The sequence below is a fragment of the Salmo trutta genome, chromosome 9 (assembly GCF_901001165.1).
Source record: "Salmo trutta chromosome 9, fSalTru1.1, whole genome shotgun sequence".
Lineage (NCBI taxonomy): Eukaryota > Metazoa > Chordata > Actinopteri > Salmoniformes > Salmonidae > Salmo > Salmo trutta.
This window is the reverse complement of record NC_042965.1, coordinates 1301151-1324010: the sequence shown is the minus strand read 5'-3', so window position 1 is coordinate 1324010 and position 22860 is coordinate 1301151. Positions and strand designations below refer to the sequence as shown.

Sequence of the window (22860 nt, the reverse complement as noted above, 5' to 3'; positions counted from 1 at the left end):
TGCAGTCAGTTTCAGAATGGGTGGCAAGAAATAAGTTATATTTCTTAAACTAACAACATTGTATTTGGGACAAATCATTCACTAAACCTTAAACCTCAACTAAATATTGTAATGAATAATGTGGAAATTGATCAAGTTGAGGAGACTAAACTGCTTGGTGTAACCCTTGTAAACTGTCATGGTCAAAACATATTGATGCAAAGGTAGCAAAGATGGGGATAGGTCTTTCCATAATAAAGCACTGCTCTGATTTCTTGATACCGCTATCAATGCAACAAGTCCTATAGGCACTAGTTTTGTTGCACCTGGACTACTATTCAGTCATATGGTCAAGTGACACTTTTTTTTTGGTGTGCCAGGACCATTCCAACATTTTCAGACCACTAAACAACTATTGATTTAGAAACACAGAGTTACTGCAAGTCGCAAAGAAAACAGGAGCTGCCTCCACTATTCCAGCACCATTTCATTTTCAGTATTTCAACATCATCAAATCACCTCTGCTTAGTCTAATACAGTGACAACTAAAAGATACCAAAAACAATTTAGTCCAATCATCGTAAGCTAAATATGATGTGGCTGCGGTTCGTGTGTGTGTGTGTGTGTTTGTGCAAGTAGAAAAATATGATGACTCACCCTACTTGTAGAAAAACTCCAATGCCATCCTTCTCTCTTTCATGCTGACGAAACGGTTTATCGCTCTGTTATACAGTACACACTTTTATTTTTTGTTGTCCTAGGCTACCTGGCTAAATGCTTGCTCGCTAGCCTAACTTCCATTCATGGGCAATGTTAGCTAGTTAGCATTAGCTTTCTACCTCTAGCTACATATTGAACTTCTATCCTCTCAAAAATGAACAGACCTATACTTGACACTTCTTTACTGTACACTACTATGCTCTACTGTATTGTACTGTACTCTACTCCACTGTACTATACTCTTGTTTACTGTACTTTAATGTACTGTACGCTGCTGTCCTCTACTGTGCTGTCCAAACTTGTGAAAAGATGTCCATGATTAGGCCAAATCAAGGCTGGCCTGGACCAGAAAAAATCTGAACCAATTATAGATGTCTATATTTGGGACAAATATAGGTCGGTCCGTACCGGACATCTGTGGACATTGAAATCAAGGCCGGTCGAGACCAAATCTGACGTCTATAATTGGACCAAATCAAGGCCGGTCCAGACGTCTATGATTGGTTCAGATTTGGTCTGGACAGGACCAAAACTCTATGTCCGTGGACGTTGAAATCAAGGCCAGTCTGGACCACACCAAAAAAATACCAAAAAAAGACAGCCCATCCGTCGGCCCGTGCTTAGTGGGCAGAGGCATGTGAACACACAAAGTGATCAGCGGATAGATTAAGAGGAACAATCAATAACCATTTGAAAAAAAAGCTGCTGCATCTCTACATCTGTGCCTACATAGAGAGAGATCAGAGACATTAACCCCACTGTTAGACTACCCACTGACTTAACACCCATACAGGGTGGGTGGGTGTACATGCATGTGTGCAATAAAAAAATGCTGGGTTGTTTGGTTGACAACCCAGCATTGTTGGGTTGCAGGTGTTGGGTCACTTAGTTGGGTTGTTTTCTTTAAAAAGAGCAAGGTTGGGTTGCTGATTCTGGGTTATTGAGATATGACCCAGCGGGTCAGATCAGAAGACTGGAGGTGTAGTTTATTAGGGGCGTGGCTTTCAGATAGTTATTTTTTTGCCACCCATGAGAGGAAATGTAATTCCTGTTAATCTAATCAGTAGTTATGCGTGATATAAATAAGTGGGAAGAGTCTCCAGCACAACAGTGTCTTAAGCAGTGGCGTGTATTCATGGGTGCCAAGGGAAGCCAAAACTTTTACCAAGAAAAAAATACAAAAACAATTCATCTTTCATCTCTGTGCTTTATAATTTTCCTTCAATTAGCAAGAGGCTGAATGTATCTCACCAGAGAAAGCATCCGAGAGATCGAAACAGCGCCCCTCTGTCTCTCTATGTGTAGGCCATCTATCTGATGCTGTCTGGTCCAAATGAGTATGATGTTGTTGCCGCCCGTAGCATTGAATGGAATGCAAGGGAATCCAGACAGCATTTGGCCTCCCTTGATAAAAAAAAATATTAAAAAATGAGTCAAGTGTTGAGCTAAACTGAGCGAGCTCAATTGTGAATGGTCCTGGTGCACCAAAAAAAAGTGTTAGCTTGGATTTAGGGTCAAATCACATTGAGAGCAAACGTCAATGACAGAAACAACTTGAATTGTTGCATCTCGTTGTGTTCTTGTCCTCCGGTGGCTAGCTAGCTAGCTAAAGTTGTCCCTTTCCTAAATTAGCCATGGATGGAGATAGGGATTTGGACTTCTGGTTTTACTTAATTGACCTCTGACCTGGCCAATGATTATAACAGCAATTCTGATCCAACCATTAATGAATACATTGTTGGCATACCGAGTGGCGCAGTGGTCTAAGGCACTGCATCGCAGTGCTTGAGGCGTCACTACAGACCCGGGATCAATCCCAGACTCTGTCATTGGCCAGCCGTGACCAGGAGACCTATGAGGCGGTGCACACCTGGCCCAGCGTCGTCCGGGTTAGGTTAGGGGAGGGTTTGGCCGGCCGGGATTTCCTTGTCCTATCGTGCTCTTGTGTCGGGTCGGGCGCCTGCAAGCTGACTTCGGTCGCTAGATGGAAGATGTTTCCTCTGACACATTGGTGCGGCTGGCTTCCGGGTTAAGCGAGCAGTTCGGCATGATAGGGTTGTTTTTCGGAGGAGGTATGGCTCTCCACCTTTGTCTCCCCCAAGTCCATAGTGGAAATGCAACGATGGGACAAGACTGTAACTGCCAATTGGATATCACATAAAAGTACAAAAACTAGCATACATTGTTGTGTTTCGTCAACATGAAAGAGGGGAGGATGGCATTCGAGTTTCTCTACAAGTAGAGTGAGTCAACATATTTTTCTACTTGCACGAACTCACAACCACACACACACACACACACACGCACTAAGAAATCCGAACCGCAGCCACATCATATTTAGCTCACAATTGATTGGACTAAATTGGTTTTGGTATATTTTAGTTGTCACTGTATTAGACTAAGCAGAGGTGATTTGAAGATGTTGAAATGTTGAATATGAAATGGTGCTGGAATAGTGGAGGCAGCTCCTGTTTTCTTTGCGACTTGCAGTAACTCTGTGCTTCTAAATCAATAGTTGTTTAGTGGTCTGAAAATGTTGGCAAAACATTAACTTGCTGGACCATGCTGTAGGTCATGTAACTAACTGTCTGTTACATGCAATTTGCTTCGTGGACTAAACCGGACAGAGCTTGCTATCCGGTTTTGTGATAAAACAAAGGTGTGGTTGAATTTATTCTGCCACTGTGTCTTCTTATTGTCTCTGGCTTTAGGCCTATATATCAGGGTCAAAAGGCATGTGAATTAACAGGTTATAGAGCAAAAAACACAACTATCACAACACATAGGTTGTAATATGGCTTTTTTTCATTTTTTTTTTTTTTTTTACCTCTACTGGTGTCAAGGTGATGTGATAGTCAGGCAAGCTTTATCAGTGGCGACCCATCAATCAGGACAGGACCCCACCTATTTTGAGACCCACATTTTTAGCAAAAACATTATAATAAAAAAATGAAAAATAAATATATATATATATATATATTTTGGGGGGGCTTGGCTGTTTTGCATGTTATTTTGGCATTAACATGTGTCACATATCAGTTTGCAAACAATGTAAAAAAAATATATCATTCAGTTAATAAAGCTGCATACACACATGGTCTCTTTTTAGTTTTCTTGAGTAAAGCAGCTCCAAAATACAGGTGTTTCAGCATAGCTCAGTGCTTTCTGTGGTGGTGGGGAGAGCCAGCAGAAAATAGGAGCATAGCGCCGTGATTTGCTCAGTGTTCTTTGGGTCCTGCCATAGAGTTATATTACAAGTGACCTTCCAAGAAGGCTCAAGGTCATTGGCCATTGGTAAAATTACGTCAAATCACGTTATGTACAGTAGCTTTGATTGAACTGATCATGTCAACATCTTACTTTCAAAGTCTTAGCTAGCAGTCATCATCATGAATCAAGTTGTCAATCTACTGGCAAATCATTTTTTATCCTTGTCATATGAAGAGAAATAATGAAGAGAAATGATTGATAAAACGTATCTGTGCTCATCCGCCATTGGACATAAAGATTACACAACAAGTTGGAAATCGCAAATTCAACAATGAGTCATTTGGAAGGAATCAGTGGCTAACTGCAAGCATTGCAAAGCAACCCCTAACGTTAGTCTGTTTGATGACAAAATTTGCCCACAAAGGACCACAGCACCACCTTTACAAGGTGAGTCCAAAAATGCCTTGTATGCTGCTGCATAAAAGATTAATATGCAAGGGAGATATGTATACTCTAGCTAAGAAAGCAATACTAAGTGTATGTTGTGTAGTAAGTAGCCCATGTGCCTCACCCTAATAATTTGGTCTATTTTCACCAATGCGGTATTGTAAACACATCGTTCGTGGCCCGGTGTGTGCTTGTTTGCAAACTTTTTTTGTACAGCTTTGACAGTGCTACTGATGGTAGTGGTGGCGCTTGGCTTGCACGTGCAAATTCAGCACACACAACATTCTATAATAGAATTGTGTTATTTGACGTGTTAAATTAAAATCTTATTTAACGCATCAAATAGTGTTATATGACGTATATCTTTTTTGACACGCAAAGACCCAAACAGCGTTCAATGTGCCTCACCCTAATCATTTGGTCTATTTTCACCTCTTAATTTCGCCTACTGTTCTAACTTGGTAGTGCACATGTAGCCTATAACCTGGTTTAGAGAAATGCAATCATTGAATATTGTAAGAGCTTTCATTGTCTGTTTTATATGCCCCCTTTATTTATCCTACGGTTCTGACTTGTTGTACAGGGAGTACACTGTAAGAACTGCCCATGTTCTCAATTCAGTCGCTGTACATTTCAAAAGTGCTGAACAAATAGTTATATTGACGACGTCCGTCGTCCTCGCTCTGTCTTAATCGAAATTACGGATTGCCTCTTATCCGCTTGTCGTCCCCTTATGCCATAGTTTGTACATCTCAATTGTCAGTAGAAACCACATTTGTTTAAGCAAGTCAACCATATCAGCTATGTTTTTTTTAAAGGCAGTAAATGAGGCTGAATGAACTGTTTCAGCGCTGAACGTTGTAGCAGTGGTAAGGTGTTGGGACTCTGCTGTTGGGACAGCTTTATGTAGGCCCTAACAATTTGTGGGCACCGTTTGTCACCGTTAAAGTGCAATCACACATCTTTTGTTTGTTTGCCCCACCAACATGTACATGCTAAAATCGCCACTGAGCTTTATCCAATTGGTCATCCATCTATTTATTTACTCAAATTATCATACACGTTTTTTTACATGCTGCTTGTTACTGAAAGTTTCCCATATTCTCTGGCAGCCAATCTCCATGGAAACGGCTTTTTTAACATTGTTTAGATGTGTTTAGTTAATTCAACGGATTACAGGTAATTCTGTACCTGGTTGGCCGGACGCCCGGACCTTGTTTGTTTTGTGCCTGTTCCTCTGGAAGTCGAGAGGCCGACACAAGAGTGTTCTGAAGTAGTAAAGGTGAGCCGCTTCAACAGCCGCTCGCACCCAGCCTCTCTCCACCCGTCCATCTGGCAAGAGACCCGGAAAGAAGACTTGACAAAACGACTCTATAGGACGACACATTAATACTGTTAGCCCAAGGCGGTCGAAGTCATCCAGGAGAGAATGGATAACAACTTCATTTTTTGTTTACCTTTTTTTGTAACTCGATAAGGTGTTTGACAGTGTAGAAAGACTTGGCTAAAACGTCAGACTTGAAGGAAGTTCGGAAGATCGTGGTGAAAGGAATTGAATTGGTCAAAAACGTTCGGTTATAATTGGTCATAGTGGTCTTTCCCCGGGTAGTTGTTTGGTGGGGCTTTCCACTCCAGACTAAACCATGTCGTTACCAGCCATGGGTACGGACCGGGAGAGTCTCTGCTCGCTCTTTCACGCTTGTGATGTGGATAATTCTGGACGGATTGAAAAAGACGAGTTTGTCCAAATCTGCTCAGAGCTCCTTGTCCCGCCGACGGAGAGAGAGCACATATTCTCTAAACTGGACACCGACAGAGACGGGACAATCAATCTAGCGGAGTTCATTAGAGGCTTCCACCGGATCTCTGAACAAGTGTACTGCGGGGACATGGAGAGCAAGAGCTGGGGAGTCTCCTCTCAGGCCTGGGAAGATTTCCAGACCCGACTAGGGGACCATGCCCGGTTCATACCCAGGTCAAGTATGGATCACACTACGAAACAATCGTACCGGCTAATTAATACACTTTTGATTTACATATTGTCCAAACGTCGTAGGAATGCATGCGTAAAACAGTTTCAATGTACATTTTAAGTGTAACCAGTAGGCTACAGGTTCTCCCCTTATAATAGATTCACTATATATATAAATATATATATATATATATTCAAATATATATATAAAATATTTGTGTACTATTGTAGTGTTTTAATTCAAACTGTTGGGCTATTCCGGGGTCAACATTTCTCCCACTTGTATTAGCCAGATGTGGTTTACACCTCTATGTGTATGTACGTGCATTCATGTGTGTTACTCAGGTCAGTCTAGCTTTTGGATGAAATATACCAAATATCTCTAAGAGCACCAATAGAAACCCTTGCTGCAACCTAACCCTGAAAGAATGAGCGAGAGAAAGAGAAAGGAAAGAAGGAAAGGAAAGTATCAGTATCCTATGACAGGTTTTGAAATGAGGTCTCATTGAGCAGTTGTCCTGGCAGCCCTCTAGGGCTGGCATGGGACTGAGCTGCGCCCTGACACGCTACCATGGAGGGGACATTGATTAACACAGTGATTCCATGTTCCCCATCATGTCTTAAATAGAACTCATTATTTTGGTTTGATCACCAGCTTCACCAGCTGTAGAAAGTCACCCATTGGAACTAACATCTTAGCTTGTTTCTTTGAAAAAGGACCACTCCTGGGGCACTCCATTAGTGATGGTTTTCCGGTGCTGTGGATCAAATGTTCTCATTATTGTGTGATACAACAGTCATGTCTGTACTCAGTAGGCCTACATCCACCCAGGGCTCAGATCCAGAGACCAAGGTCATCATACTATTTTCTATTCCCCTGCCCATAGAAGTGCCATGGGTGGAGTAGAGCAGGGATCAGTAATGGTACCACTCCTAAATAGTTCTAGTTTAAGAATATATTCGAAGCAGGTAACTAGATGTCTTATTACAGAACAGAGGAGTGAGGTTAGCTAAAGCAGAAACTCAGGCAACCAGGCTAGGGTAGAGCTGGAGGCCTTGGGATATAGCCAATACTCTACAGTCATAGACAAACAACCACCTTCTCCAATCCTCTCACTGTAACATATTATGTTTATTGGTTTTTGATAGTGTCATTATTAGTACTAACAAAAGTATTTTGCATTTCTTAACTTTAAACATTGCATTGAAGAAGGTGTTCCCTCTGTAAATCCTGGATTTTAAGACCCGGGCGTGTACTAGTGACACTGCCTGTTTTGACAGTGCTGTTGACTGTAGGACAGTGAGTCTATATGCTCAGGGATTATAATATGGTCACCTTGTTGAAGGCACACACACACACTTTAGATACCTCTACCCATCTGACCCAGTTGAATGAGCCATGAATGAGTTTCTTAATTAGGCATAGATTAACATGTAAAATAGCTCTACAAGAAACAACATTTAAATGTAAATGTAAGTACCTGAATAGATATCAGGTAAATACTCTAGCCTACATAAGTATACAGATTAGAGGTCGACCGATTAATCGTAATGACCGATTAATCGGAATGGCCGATTAATTGGGGCCGATTTCAAGTTTTCATAATAGCCGGTAATCGGCATTTTTGGACACCGATCATGGCCGATTACATTGCACTCCACGAGGAGACTGCGTGGCAGGCTGACTACCTGTTATGCGAGTGCAGCAAGGAGCCAAGGTAAGGTGTTAGATAGCATTAAACGTATTTTATAAAAAACAATCAATCTTCACATAATCACTAGTTAACTACACATGGTTAATGATATTACTAGTTTATCTAGCTTGTCCTGCGTTGCATATAATCAATGCGGTGCCTGTTGAATCACAGCCTACTTCGCCAAACGGGTGATTTAACAAGCGCATTCGTGAAAAAAGCACTGTCGTTGCACCAATGTGTACCTAATCATAAACATCAGCGCCTTTCTTAAAATCAATATACAAGTATATATTTTTAAACCTGCATATTTAGTTAATATTGCCTGCTAACATGATTTTCTTTTAACTAGGGAAATTGTGTCACTTATCTTGCGTTCTGTGCAACAGAGTCAGGGTATATGCAGCAGTTTGGGCCGCCTGGCTCGTTGCGAACTGTGTGAAGACTATTTCTTCCTAACAAAGACAGCCGACTTCACCAAACGGGGAATGATTTAACAAAAGCGCATTTGCGAAAAAACCACAATCGTTGCACGAATGTATCTAACCATAAGCATCAATGCCTTTCTTAAAATCAATACACAGAAGTATATTTTTTAAACCTGAATATTTAGTTAAAAGAAATTCATGTTAGCAGGCAATATTAAACTAGGGAAATTGTGTCACTTCTCTTGCGTTCATTGCACGCAGAGTCAGGGTATATGCAACAGTTTGGGCCGCCTGGCTCGTTGCGAACTAATTTGCCAGAATTTTACTGAATTATGACATAACATTGAAGGTTGTGCAATGTAACAGCAATGTTTAGACTTATGGATGCCACCCGTTAGATAAAATACGGAACGGTTCCGTATTTCACTGAAATAATAAACGTTTTGTTTTCTTAATGGTAGTTTCCGGATTTGACCATATTGTGTGTGTTATTATATTATAATTAAGTCTATGATTTGATAGAGCAGTCTGCCTGAGCGGTGGTAGGCAGCAGGAGCATCGTAAGCGTTCATTCAAACAGCACTTTACTGCGTTTGCCAGTAGCTCTTAGCAATGCTTCAAGCATTGCGCTGTTTTTGACTTCAAGCCTATCAACTCCCGAGATTAGGTTGGCAATACTAAAGTACCGATTAGAACATCCAATAGTCAAAGGTATATGAAATACAAATGGTATAGAGAGAAATAGTCCTATAATAACTACAACCTAAAACTTCTTACCTGGGAATATTGAAGACTCATGTTGAAAGGAACCACCAGCTTTCATATGTTCTCATGTTCTGAGCAAGGAACTTAAACATTAGCTTTTTTACATGGCACATATTGCACTTTTACTTTCTTCTCCAACAGTTTGTTTTTGCATTATTAAAACCAAATTGAACATGTTTCATTATTTATTTGAGACTAAATAGATTTTATTGATGTATTATATTAAGTTAAATAAAAGTGTTCATTGTTCATTCAGTACTGTTGTAATTGTCATTATTACAAATATATATATATAAAAATCGTCCGATCGGTATCGGCTTTTTTTGGTCTTCCATTAATCGGTATCGGCGTTGAAAAATCATAATCGGTTGACCTCTAATACAGATGAACAGGTGTCTTTCAACCCCCTAAGTGTAATACCTACCTTTTCTTCAGTTTAATAAATAGCCTAGATACCTGGACCCAGCCCATAATGAGTAAGCTACTATTTCAAAGTACAACACTTTCAACACTGTTGAAATGGAATGATATTGTTGCAGCAGCATAATGATAACATCAGAACTTTGCCAAAGTGTTGCATTGATGTTACTGTGCCATAAAAGTGTTATGATAGTAAAAAAAGATGGCGATGCAATGGATCCTGACCAATTTTGCTATTTTGTGTGTTTTTTTACGCTGATTAAATTAATTTTTTTAGATAATGTCTCCTCCATCATTCCCTATAAATGAAAACAGCTTCTGGACATCAAAACAGCGATCACTAACCTTGATTTGGGGGAACATTTCTTCTTCAATGAGTCAGCAGCTTTGGACGACGTTCTGCTTACTCTGTACCAAGCCGTAATCCCCAGGACCCAAAAGAGGATGTAGCGGCGAAAGAGATGCAGGCGAGCCATCATACAGGAAAAGTGTCAATACAGGACTAAGATCGAATCCTACTACTACGCTGGCTCTGACGCTTGATGGATGTGGCAGGGGTTGCAAACTTTCACGGATTACAAAGGGAATCCCAGCCACGATCTGCCCAGCGACGTGAGCCTACCAGACGAGCTAAATGCCTTCTATGCTCGCTTCAAGGCAAGCAACCCTGAACCATGCATGAGAGCACCAGCTGTTCTGGATGACTGTGTGATCTCACTCTCCATAGCCAATGTGAGTAAATCCTTTAAACAGGTTAACATTCGCAAGGCTGCGGGGCCAAACGGAATACCAGGACCCGTACTGAGAGCATGCGCCGACCAACTGTCTTCACTGACGTTTTTAACCTATCCCTGACCTGGTAATATCAACTTGTGTCAAGCAGACCACTATCATCCCCGTGCCCTAGAACGCCTGCCTTCATAGCTATGAAATGCTTGGAAAGGCTGGCTCACATCAACACCATTCCAGACACCCTGGACCCACTCCAATTCGCATACCGCCCCATCAGATCAACAGATGATGCAATCTCTATTGCACTCCACACTGCCCACACTCACCTGGACAAAAGGAATACCTATTTAAGAATGCCGTTCATTGACTACAGTTCAGCATTCAACACCATAGTCTGCTCCAAGCTAATCACCAAGCTCAGAGACCCTGGGACTGAATATCTCCCTCTGCAACTGGATACTGGACTTCCTGACGGGCCTCCCCAGGCAGTGAGGGTAGGCAACAACACACCCGCCACACTGACCATCAACACATGGGCCCTTCAAGGGTGTGTGCTTAGTCCTCTACTGCTGTACTCCCTGTAAATCCATGACTTCCTGGCCACGCACGACTCCAACACCATCATCAAGTTTTGCTGATGACACGATGGTGGTCGGACTGATCACAGACAATGATGAGGCTATAGGGAGGAGGTCAGAGACCTGGCAGTGTGGTGCCAGGACAACAACCTCTTCCTCAACGTCAGCAAGACAAAGAAGCTGTTTGTGGACTACAGGAAATGGAGGGCCAGCACGTCCCCATCCACATCGATGGGGCTGTAGTGGAGCAGGTCGAGAGCTTCAAGTTCCTCTGTGTCCACATCACTAAGGAATTAATGTGGTCTACACCCACACAGTTGTGAAGAAGGCACAACAGCGTCTCTTTATCCCTCAGAAGGCTGAAAAGATTTGGCATGGACTCTCAGATCCTCCAAAAGCTCTAATGCTGCACCATTGAGAGCCTCTTGACTGGCTGCATCACCGCTTCGTACGGCAACTGCAAGGCATCTGACTGCAAGGCGCTAGAGAGGGTGGTGAGTACGGCCCAGTACATCACTGGGGCTGAGCTCCCTGCCATCCAGGACCTCTATACCAGGCGGTGTCAGAGGAAAGCTAATAAAATGGTCAAAGACTCCAGCCACCCAAGCCAGAGACTGTTCTCTCTGCTACAACACGGCAAGCAGTACCAGTGCACCAAGTCTGGAACCAACAGGACCCTGAACAGCTTCTACCCCCAAGCCATAAGACATCTAAACATGGCAGCTAAATAGCTAATCAAATTAGCTACCCGGACTACCTGCATTGACCCTTTTTTTGCACTAACTCTCTTGCACTGACTCAATGTACACACACTTGATTCTACCCACACACTCACAAATACTTACACTGACACCCCAACAAACATATACACACACACACACATTACATACGCCCACAAACGCATAACATGCGCAGACATGCATACTGACGCCACACACATACTTTCACACTCACCACATATACTGCTGCTACTGTCTATTATTTATCCTGTTGCCTAGTCACTTTACCCCTAACAACAGAATATGTACAGTACCAGTCAAAAGTTTAGACACACCTACTTATTCTACATTGTAGAATTATAGTGAATACATGAAAACTATAAAATAACTCATATGAAATCATGTAGTAACAAAAAATGTGTTAAAGAAATCAAAATATATTTTATATTTGAGATTCTTCAATGTAGCCACCCTTTGCCTCTCAACCAACTTCATGAAGTAGTCACCTGGAATGCATTTCAATTAAGAGGTGTGCCTTGTTAAAAGTTAATTTGTGGAATTTCTTTCTTTCTTAATGTGTTTGAGCCAATCACTTGTGTTGTGACAATGTAAGGTAAAATACCAAGTCCATATTATGTCAAGAACAGCTCAAATAAGCAAAGAGAAAGGACAGTCCATCATTACTTTAAGACATGAAGGTCAGTCAATCAGAACATTTCAAGAACTTTTAAAGTTTCTTCAAGTGCAGTCGCAAAAACCATCAAGCACTATGGTGAAACTGGCTCTCATGAGGACCGGCACAGCAAAGGAAGACCCCGAGTTACCTCTGCCTCAAAGGATAAGTTCTTTAGAGTTACCAACCTCAGAAATTACAGCCCAAATAAATGCTTCACATGATTCAAGTAACAGACACATCTCAATATCAACTGTTCAGAGGAGACTGCGTGAATCAGGTCTTCATGGTCGAATTGCTGCAAAGAAACCACTACTAAAAGACACCAATAAGAAGAAGACTTGCTTGGGCCAAGAAACACGAGCAATGGGCATTAGACCAGTGGAAATCTGTCCTTTGGTCTGATGAGTCCAAATTTGAGATTTTTGGTTCCGTCCACTGTGTCTTTGTGAGACTCAGAGTAGGTGAATGGATGATCTCCGCATGTGTGGTTCCCACCGTGAAGCATGGAGAAGGTGTGATGGTGTGGAGGTGCTTTGCTGGTGACATTGTCTGTGATTTATTTTGATTTCAAGGCACACTCAACCAGCATGGCTACCACAGCATTCTTAGTAGGACTATCATTTGTTTTTCAACAGGACAATGACCCAACACACCTCCAGGCTGTGTAAGGGCTATTTGATCAAGAATGAGAGTGATGGAGTGCTGCATCAGATGACCTGGCCTCCACAATCACCTGACTACAACCCAATTGAGATGGTTTGGGATGAGTTGGACCGCAAAGTGAAGAAAAAGCAGCCAACAAGTTCTCAGCATATGTGGGAACTCCTTCATGACTGTTGGAAAAGCATTCCAGGTGAAGCTGGTTGAGAAAATGCCAAGAGTGTGAAAGGCTACTAGGCAAAGGGTGGCTTCATGGAAGAATCTCAAATGTAAAATATATTTTGATTTATTTAACATGATTCCATATGTGTTACTTCATAGTTTTGATGTCTTCACTATTATTCTACAATGTAGAAAATAGTCAATATAAAGACAAATTATTGAATGAGTAGGTGTGTCAACTTTGGACTGGTACTGGACATAGCTACCTCAATTATCTCGTACACCTGCACATTGACTCGCTACTGGTACTCCCTGTATATAGCCATGTTATTATGACTCAATATTGTTATTCGTTATTCACTGTATTTATTCCTTGTGTCACTATTTCTGTTTTTTTATCTACTACCTGCGTTGACTCTTTTTTGAAGGGTCTCTTTTTAAACTATCTTGCACTGATTCAATGCACACACACTGGTCTCTACCCCCCACACACATACTTACACTGACACCCTAACACACACACACACACACACACACACACACACACACACACACACTGCATATATCCACACACACATAACATGCGCACATATGCATATTGATGCCACACATACATTCTCACACACACTCCATAGGCCAAACACCACATATGCTACTGCTTCACATACGCTGCTGCTACAGATCAGTCTATTATCTATTCTGTCTATTATTTGCTTTACCCCTACCTATATGTACATAGCTACCTCAATTACCTCGTACTCCTGCACATCGATATTGGTACTCCCTGTATATAGCCTGTATATGTTATTTTTACTCTTTATTGTTATTTGTTATTTGCTGTGTATTTATTCCATGTCATTTAAAAAAAATATATATATTGTAGCTGTTCCAAGTGTGTTTTAGATGAAAGGCCTTATGCTGTTGTAAGTAACTTGTATTAACATTCCCCTGTCTTCCTGTCTCCCTGTCTATCTCCCTGTCTGTCTCCCTGTCTGTCTCCCTGTCTGTCTCCCTGTCTGTCTCCCTGTCTGTCTGCCTGTCTGCCTGCCTGCCTGCCTGCCTGCCTGCCTGCCTACCTGTGTTGTGTCTGTAGGAATGAGCAGGCAGCCACGCTGTACCAGAACATCAGTATGACAGAGCCCAGGATGGTGCCTCAGTATGAGAGAGTCATTATGAGCTTCACCAGAGAGATCAAGCAGCACAATGCTGAGATGGAGAACCTGGCCCTGGCTGTGAAACGGTACTAACACACACACACACACACACACACACACACACACACACACACACACACACACGCGCGATGTGCACACACGCTCACACACACACACACTCACCGACAACCTCAGTTTACTTAAAACCCACATACTGTACATACACTGTACACATGCAGACATTCTATCATACTGTACATGTCCTCAAATACAAATGGGAAGTTTGATATTTTAAGTAGAAATTGCGCACCAATACTGAATTTTATAAAGCCTGTTATATTAAATGAAGTGCTCTTTAATCTAGACCACATGGATAATTCAATAAATCAAATTTTTATATGAATAAAGGCATGCTAAAGTGTCATAATTCTGCATTTTGACATGTCCCTCTATCAACCCCGTGTTATTATAGGAAGATTTTTTTAACCCACTTAATGGCCAAATTTCCATCGTTGTAAAGTCCTAGTTATTTTGTTGCTTTGACAAAGTCATTTCTGAAGATTATTATTTAACTGAGCAGGTCGAGCATAACACGTCAACCTTGTTACCCATAGATAGACAGGCTAGAAATACATTTATAAAAATAATGATACAATAATGCATTCAATTGCCACTTCCTGTTGCACACAACAAGCTTCCATTCCCCCTGTCACAAGGGGATTTATGGCTGATTTAAGTAGAAATAATCAACTCAGTCACAATCAACCCTGTTACTTTATTTGGCACTTAATAGGCATTTAATATAGTATTTTTATTTATTGAACCTTTTTCGGTGGGGGGAAAAAATAAATAATGAAGTTAGGTGAAATCCAACGTTTATTTGACCAAGTTATACTTCTCAAAAGGCACCGAAATGGTGGAACGACCCAAATACACACACACACCAACACAGATTTAATAAATTCAGTTACAGTATTATGTTTTCTTTCTGCTCAGAGCCCATGACCAAGCCGCCATGCAGCTCAGTGAGATGGAGGAGGAGATGGATCAACGCATCCATGCAGCTGAGAACAACACACAGCAACAGGTGACACACACACACACACACACTTGCATGATTGTCAATTCTAACTTTAGAAATGATGTCCATGTTGTCATGCGGTCTGGGCAGGTTGTGTTCCTACAGGGTTTAGCCACTGATAAGAAGGGAGGAGCTCATCTCTTCACTCATGCCAAATAGAGAGGACTTGTGATCAGATTACTCATTAAACCTCAAACACTCCTCAGCTGTGTTGACGTCTGATATGTCAAGCTGTTATCATATCTAGATTTGTTATACTGAATTTATTTATAATAATTTGTTAAAAGTAACTCCAGTGGGATGTTGACGGAAAACGTCCAGTTTCCATACTTCCATGGAACACTCCTATTCCTGGAATCTCTCATTCCTCTACTCCGGGAACAGTCTTATCTCCCCCTGTGTGTGTGTGTAGTTATGTACATTATGTAAGTGTGCTACATCAGCTCTGTTTGTTGTGCAGCTGCTGTATGCTTAGTCTAAAAATAGCACCCACACCTAGACTCACCCACACCTAGACTCCTCCTCCTGTTTGTTGTGATGCTGAGTTTGCCGAATGTCAGATGTACGTAAACACATGGACAAATCCCAGTGTTGTGTGTTGTGGAAAGGTTGTTGTTTAATTGTTTCAAGCTAACGTTAGCGAACATAAGATGGACATTCAGTGGGCTCTAAAGTGCCAGCAGGTCACTCGCATTTGCTTGTGAAATAAATTAAGTGCAAATATGTAAAGTAACTGGTCGCATTTGTGCGAGTGGGATATACATTTTATTATGCGTCTCATTAGTTGTATTTTCCATGTAACATTACAAGGATCACGCAACCTGATAACTGTAATAATGATCCATATCACAAAAAGCATTACAAAAGTATAATAAAAAATAAATAAAAACATATTGGCATTAAATGGAGTCGGGAGTTTAGAAGACTGCACGATGAAGAATGAATGAGTGTCCTGTATTAGCTATAGAGGCAATGCTTCTAAAATGCCTTTGCACTAGATTTGAGATTTTATTCATTTTGAAAATCTGAAATGATGTATGTGCTGCGAAGAAATCCAATAGGCACTTTTACATAGGCTGAAACACCGGACTCTTCTAGCGAACAGCGTACAGATTCCCTTTGCGGTAGCCTACTTAAGCTTTGTGTAGCCAGTTTGCGGTCTGTGTCAATGCGATCATTTGTTTTTGTTTTTATGCTATTATGGATAACATGCTAATTTGATACTGATGCTCCCCTTCAAACATTTGTTCTTCTTATCATATCAGAGTAAAAAAAACATGTTTTATCGTGGATTAGACGTTTGTACATTCTGTACCTAAACAAATAACTTGTTATTATTTGTTTAATAAAAAAAAATTAAACTCAAAGAATAAAGGCCCTTTGTGTGACTTTTACCATATGTGTAAATGGAATGCTGTCAAGAAAGAAACTATACCAACCTTTTATAGACTTGATTTGGTACAATTCTACAATTGCGATCAGACTCACAAACTGCGTGTGCACAAGCATGCGGGGAAAAGAAAACCCCAATTTGGTGGTCCGCACGCGTCTGGTACTCTAAAAAGTTGGACAGGGTTGGCAGGTCTGCTCATGTTCCTTGATACACCCTGGCCCCCTCCACCTGTCACCCAAACTGCCCTAAAATAGCAGCTCAAACAGCTCAAACTCTTATCAGTGGAACATAGAGGAGTGATATAAAAGAAGTACAAACAAACACAAGCATACACATGCACATACACACACAGAAAAACACACAACCACATTCACACACACACACAGAAACACACGCACACGCATGCGCATACGCTGTGCCATTTGATTTGGACAGTAGTTGGTCTTTTGACAGTAGCTGTATCTGTATATTTGTAACCGATGTGAAATGGCTAGTTAGTTAGCGGTGGTGCGCGCTAATAGCGTTTCAATCAGTGACGTCACTCGCTCTGAGACCTGAAGTGGTTGTTCCCCTTGCAAGGGCCGCGGCTTTTGTGGCGCGATGGGTAACGATGCTTCGTGGGTGTCAGTTGTTGATGTGTGCAAGGGTCCATGGTTCGAGCCCAGGTTGGGGCAAAGAGAGGGACGGAACCTACACTGTTACATATTGACAGTGTGTGAACATTCGATGATGACGTAAGACTTTATAATTGTGTCTTGTATCCTTGTGGAGGCCATACGAGATGGCATGATGCTACATCATGTTCTATTCTGTTATCTGTAGGAGGCCAAGAAGACTGAGGCAGCTCTGAGTGAGCTGAAGAGACACTATGAGTCTGAGGTGTGTGAACTGCAGCACAAGCTCCAGAAGATGCAGCTGGTGAGTTTACCATTCGACTATTCATCACTTATACTGTTCCACCTAGTACACGCTAAAGATATCCTTTATATTTTAGGTGGTGTGAAATAAATATAAACTTTTCCAATAAAGTCTGAAACTTGATACACAGTTTGGGGCCAAGTTTCATGCTGTTAATCAAATCAAATCAAATGTATTTATATAGCCCTTCTTACATCAGCTGATATCTCAAAGTGCTGTACAGAAACCCAGCCTAAAACCCCAAACAGCAAGCAATGCAGGTGTAGAAGCACGGTGGCTAGGAAAAACTCCCTAGAAAGGCCAAAACCTAGGAAGAAACCTAGAGAGGAACCAGGCTATGAGGGGTGGCCAGTCCTCTTCTGGCTGTGCCGGGTGGAGATTATAACAGCACATGGCCAAGATGTTCAAATGTTCATAAATTACCAGCATGGTCAAATAATAATAATCATAGTAGTTGTCGAGGGTGCAACAAGTCAGTAACACAAGAGTAAGTGTCAGTTGGCTTTTTCATAGACGATCTTTGAGAGTATCTCTACCGCTCCTGCTGTCTCTAGAGAGTTGAAAACAGCAGGTCTGGGACAGGTAGCACGTCCGGTGAACAGGTCAGGGTTCCAGCAGGTCTGGGACAGGTAGCACGTCCGGTGAACAGGTCAGGGTTCCATAGCCGCAGGCAGAACAGTTGGAACTGGAGCAGCAGCACGGCCAGGTGGACTGGGGACAGCAAGGAGTCATCAATGAAAAAGTGAACAATTAACCTATAATGTGGCACCTATTGCCTGGACTACTAGTCTAGCCAATCACTCCTGTTCACCCACTCAGCGTGTTGGTTCATTGGTTTATGAACATGTGAGACATCCAATCAGATTAACTCAATCACAATTGAATGAAATCCATCTATGCTACTATCTGTGCCATTGAAGATTGTGATTCACTGACAGCAGGCAGCGATGTGTGTTAAAGGTGTCTACTCCCTCCTCAGATTGAAGACCAGTACAAGAACATCAACATGAAAGACGAGTCTTCAACCCTGAAGAGAAAGATCAACGAACTGACTCTGGTGAGATGGGTCTTCCTGCTAGTCCTATATCACTCTGTACACATCCTTTAACTCTCTTCCATTTCCTGATCAAGACAATTGAGCTGAATCATTCTGGCTCTGACCATGCTGTCGCCTGTCGCTAAACCCTTCTCTCACTTCTTTCTCTTTCTCTTTACCTCTCTCTCTCTCTCTTTACCTTTTCTTCTATCTTTCTTTACCTTTACCTCTCTCTCTCTCTTTACATTTACCTCTCTCTCTCTCTCTCTCTCTTTACCTCTCTCTCTCACTTTTCCTTTACCTCTCTCTCTCTTTCTTTACCTTTACCTCTCTCTCTTTCTTTACCTTTACTTCCCTCTCTCAATCGCTTTCTTTACCTTTACCTCCCTCCCTCGCTTTACCTTTACCTTTACCTCTCTCTCTCTCTTTCTTTTACCTCCCTCTCTCTCTTTCTTTACCTCTCTCTCTGTCTCTCTCTCTCTCTTTACCTCTCTCTTTCTTTACCTTTACTTCCCTCTCGCACTCTCTTTCTTTACCTTTACCTCCCTCTCTTTCACTTTACCTTTACCTCTCTCTCTCTTTCTTTACCTCCCTCTCTCTACCTCTCTCTGTCTCTCTCTCTCTTTACCTCTCTCTCTCTCTCTTTACCTTTACCTCTCTCTCTCTCTCTCTCTTTATTTACCTTTACCCCTCTCTCCCTCTTTCTTATCTCTCTCTTTCTTTACCTTTACCTCTCTCTCTCTCTCTTTCTTTACCTTTACCTTTACCTCTCTCTCTTTCTTTACCTTTACCCCTCTCTCCCTTTCTTATCTCTCTCTTTCTTTACCTTTACCTCTCTCTCTCTCTGTCTTTACCTTTACCTCTCTCTCTCTCTCTGTCTTTACCTTTACCTTTACCTCTCTCTCTTTCTTTACCTCTTTCTCTTTCTTTACCTTTACCTCTCTCTCTTTCTTTACATCTCTCTCTTTACCTTTACCTCTCTCTCTCTTTACCTCTCTCTCTCTACCTCTCCACCTCTCTCTCTCTCTACCGCTCTCTCTACCTCTCTCTCTCTTTACAATTCAATTCAATTCGCTTTATTGGCATGACGTAACAATGTACATATTGCCAAAGCTTATTTTGGATATTTATAATATAAAAATATAAAAAAATGAGAATCAAAATTGTCAACGGGACAACAGTAACAACAATAACCAAGGGTCAGAATAACCATACATTCAACAATAACAATAGCCATACAGTAGAGTACATGTGCAGGTTTATTGGTCTGTCAGACACTGTCCCTCAACTTATGGCAGGCAGCAATTTAGTGCGCTGCCAACACACAGCTCTCTGCATCCTCCCCCAACAGGACGGGTAGCCTATCCTCATCAGAGAGGTCTTTGAAACCTTGAATAAGGGTTTCAAATTTGGGGAAATGACACTCTCTAATTGTTTTATATTTTTTACATTTTGTCAGGAAATGCAGCTCCGTCTCAGGTTCTGCTGGGGTGCAGTGGTTGCACAGCCTTTCCTCTACAGGGAGCCAGGTTTTCCTGTGTCTACCCTTCTCAATCGCAAGGCTGTGCTCACTGAGCCTGTACTTTGTCAAGGTTTTTCTAAGGTTTTGATCAGTAACCATGGTCAAATATTTAGCCATGGTGTACTGTCGATTTAGGGCCAGATAGCACTGCATTTTGCTTTGTGCTTGTGCTTGTGTTTCCCAATAAGCAATGTAGTTTTGTTTTGACTGCGTTGTAATTTGGTTTATTCTGATTGATTGGATGTTCTGGTCCTGAGGCTTCAGTGTGTTAGTAGAACAGGTTTGTGAACTCAGCCCCAGGACCAGCTGGATGAGGGGACTCTTTTCTTTGCTCAGCTCTTGGCATTGCAGGGCTTGGCAATGATATGAGAGGGGGTCACTATATTTTAGATGTTTCCAAAACTGAATTGCTCTTTTTTGAGTTTTTATTATTAGTGGATATTGGCCTAATTCTGCCCTGCATGCATTGTTTGTAGTTTTCCTCTGGACACGTAGGAGAATCTTACAGAACTCTGCATGCAGGGTTTCAATGGGGTGTTTGTCCCATTTGATGAAATCTTGTTTTGCAAGTGGACCCCACACCTTGCTGCCATAAAGGGCAATTGGTTCAATGACATATTCAATTAGTTTTAGCCAAATTTGAATAGGTATTTCAATTTGAATTAGCTTTTTAATGACGTAGAATGCCCTGCGTGCTTTCTCTCTCAGTTCATTCACTGCCTCATTAAGGTGTCCAGTTGAGCTTATTTTTAAACCTAAGTAATTGTAGTGTGTACAGTACTCTATATATTTTGTACCAATTGAGAACTTTGGTCTAATTCCCTGAGATCTGGATCTTCTCTGGAAAATCATTATTTTAGCCTTTTTGGGGTTTACTGCCGGGGCCCAGGTCTGGCAGTACTGCTCTAGCAGGTCCAGGCTCTGCTGTAGGCCATGTGCTGTGGGTGACAGCAGGCATAGGTCATCTGCGAAGAGTAGGCATTTAACTTCTGAATTGTGGAGACTAACACCAGGGGCTGAGGATTTTTCTAGAATAGTGGCCAATTCATTAATGTAAATATTGAAGAGTGCAGGGCTCAGAATTCTGTTATTTTCTTACCAATTTTAATGCTGCACGTATTGCCAGTATACATTGATTTAATTATGTCATGTGTTTTACCCCCTACTCCACTTTCAATAACTTTGTAGAACAGTCCTGTATGCCAAATAGAATCAAATGCTTTTTGGAAGTCGATAAAGCAAGCATATATTTTGGTCTTATTTTGGTGGACATGTTTATCTATCAGGGTGTGTAAGGTGTAAATATGATCAGTTGTGCGATGTTTTGGTATAAATCCAATTTGGCTTTTACTCAAGACATTGTGCTTATTAAGGAAGTTTAGAACTCTTACATTGATGATACTACAGAAAACCTTCCCCAGGTTACTGTTCACACAAATGCCTCTGTAATTGTTAGGGTCAAATTTGTCTCTGGTCTTAAAGATTGGGGTTATGAGTCCATGATTCCAGATGTCAAGGAAATAGCCTACACTCAGGATCAAATTAAACAGTTTTAATATAGCCAATTAAAACTTTGCACTAGTAAGTTTGAGCATCTCATTTCCTAATCTTTAAGACCGGAGACAAATTTGACCCTAACAATTACAGAGGCATCAGGTACGCATGCTTTTTTAAATTTGAGAGCCTGAAGTTTCATATAGAGCTCCTGGTCAGTAATTGGGGAGTCCAATGGATTTTGATTGTCCTTTATAGCTTTTTCTAATCCATTCAACTTCTCATGAATTTGGCGTTGTTCTGCGTTTGTGTCAATTTGAACGGTGTTGTAGAGTGTTTTGAAATGGGTTGTCCATATGTCACCATTTTGTATCGCTAATTCCTATCGTTTAGATTTTTTTTGTTTTTTCCAATTTTGCCAGAAGTTGTTTGTGTTTATGGACTCCTCAATTAGTGTCAGCTGCTTGCTGTTGTACTGTGCTTTTTTGGTTCTGAGTGTACGTCCTTTACCTCTCTCCCTTTACCTCTCTCTCTCTCTCTCTCTCTATCCCTTTACCTCTCTCTCTCTCTCTCTCTCTCTCTCTCTCTCTTTACCTCTCTCCCTCTCCCTTTACCTCTCTCTCTCTCTCTCCCTTTACCTCTCTCTCTCTCTCTCTCTCTCTCTCTATCTCTCTCTCTCTCTCACTCCCTCTCTCTCACTCCCTCTCTCCCCAGGAAAACCAGCGGTTGAAGCAGGAGTTGATGCAGTCTCAAACTAACATAGCCTTCCTTCAGAGTGAACTGGCCTCTCTGAAGAGTGATCTGACAGACCACAGCATCAACTCTGAGCGGTGAGAAACACACACACACACACACACACACACACACACACACACACACACACACACACACACACACACACAGTTACTGTATCATGGGTGTTGGACACCCATTGTGTATGAGGCACAATAGTCTGTCCAATCTCTTGTAAAATGCCTTACAAATGTCTTCATGTATTACACAATCAGTGTTGAACTGTTAGTAAATCATACACATACATTACTGTTCAAAAGTTTGGGGTCACTTAGAAATGTCCTTGTTTTTGAAAGAAAAGCACATTT

General features: G+C 41.5%; 1 protein-coding gene across 1 annotated transcript in view; it reads left to right on the top strand.

Moving 5' to 3' along the window:
• Positions 1-5622: 5622 nt before the first annotated feature.
• The window catches only part of LOC115199714 (ras and EF-hand domain-containing protein homolog), a 32979-nt gene continuing 15741 nt past the window's right edge, over positions 5623-22860 (top strand). The window contains exons 1-6 of the mRNA XM_029762060.1: positions 5623-6331; positions 14256-14402; positions 15313-15403; positions 17613-17708; positions 18688-18765; positions 22475-22590. Coding sequence (XP_029617920.1) covers positions 6000-6331; positions 14256-14402; positions 15313-15403; positions 17613-17708; positions 18688-18765; positions 22475-22590 — 860 coding nt within the window. The 5' untranslated portion in view covers positions 5623-5999. The remainder of the gene's footprint in view (positions 6332-14255; positions 14403-15312; positions 15404-17612; positions 17709-18687; positions 18766-22474; positions 22591-22860) is intronic.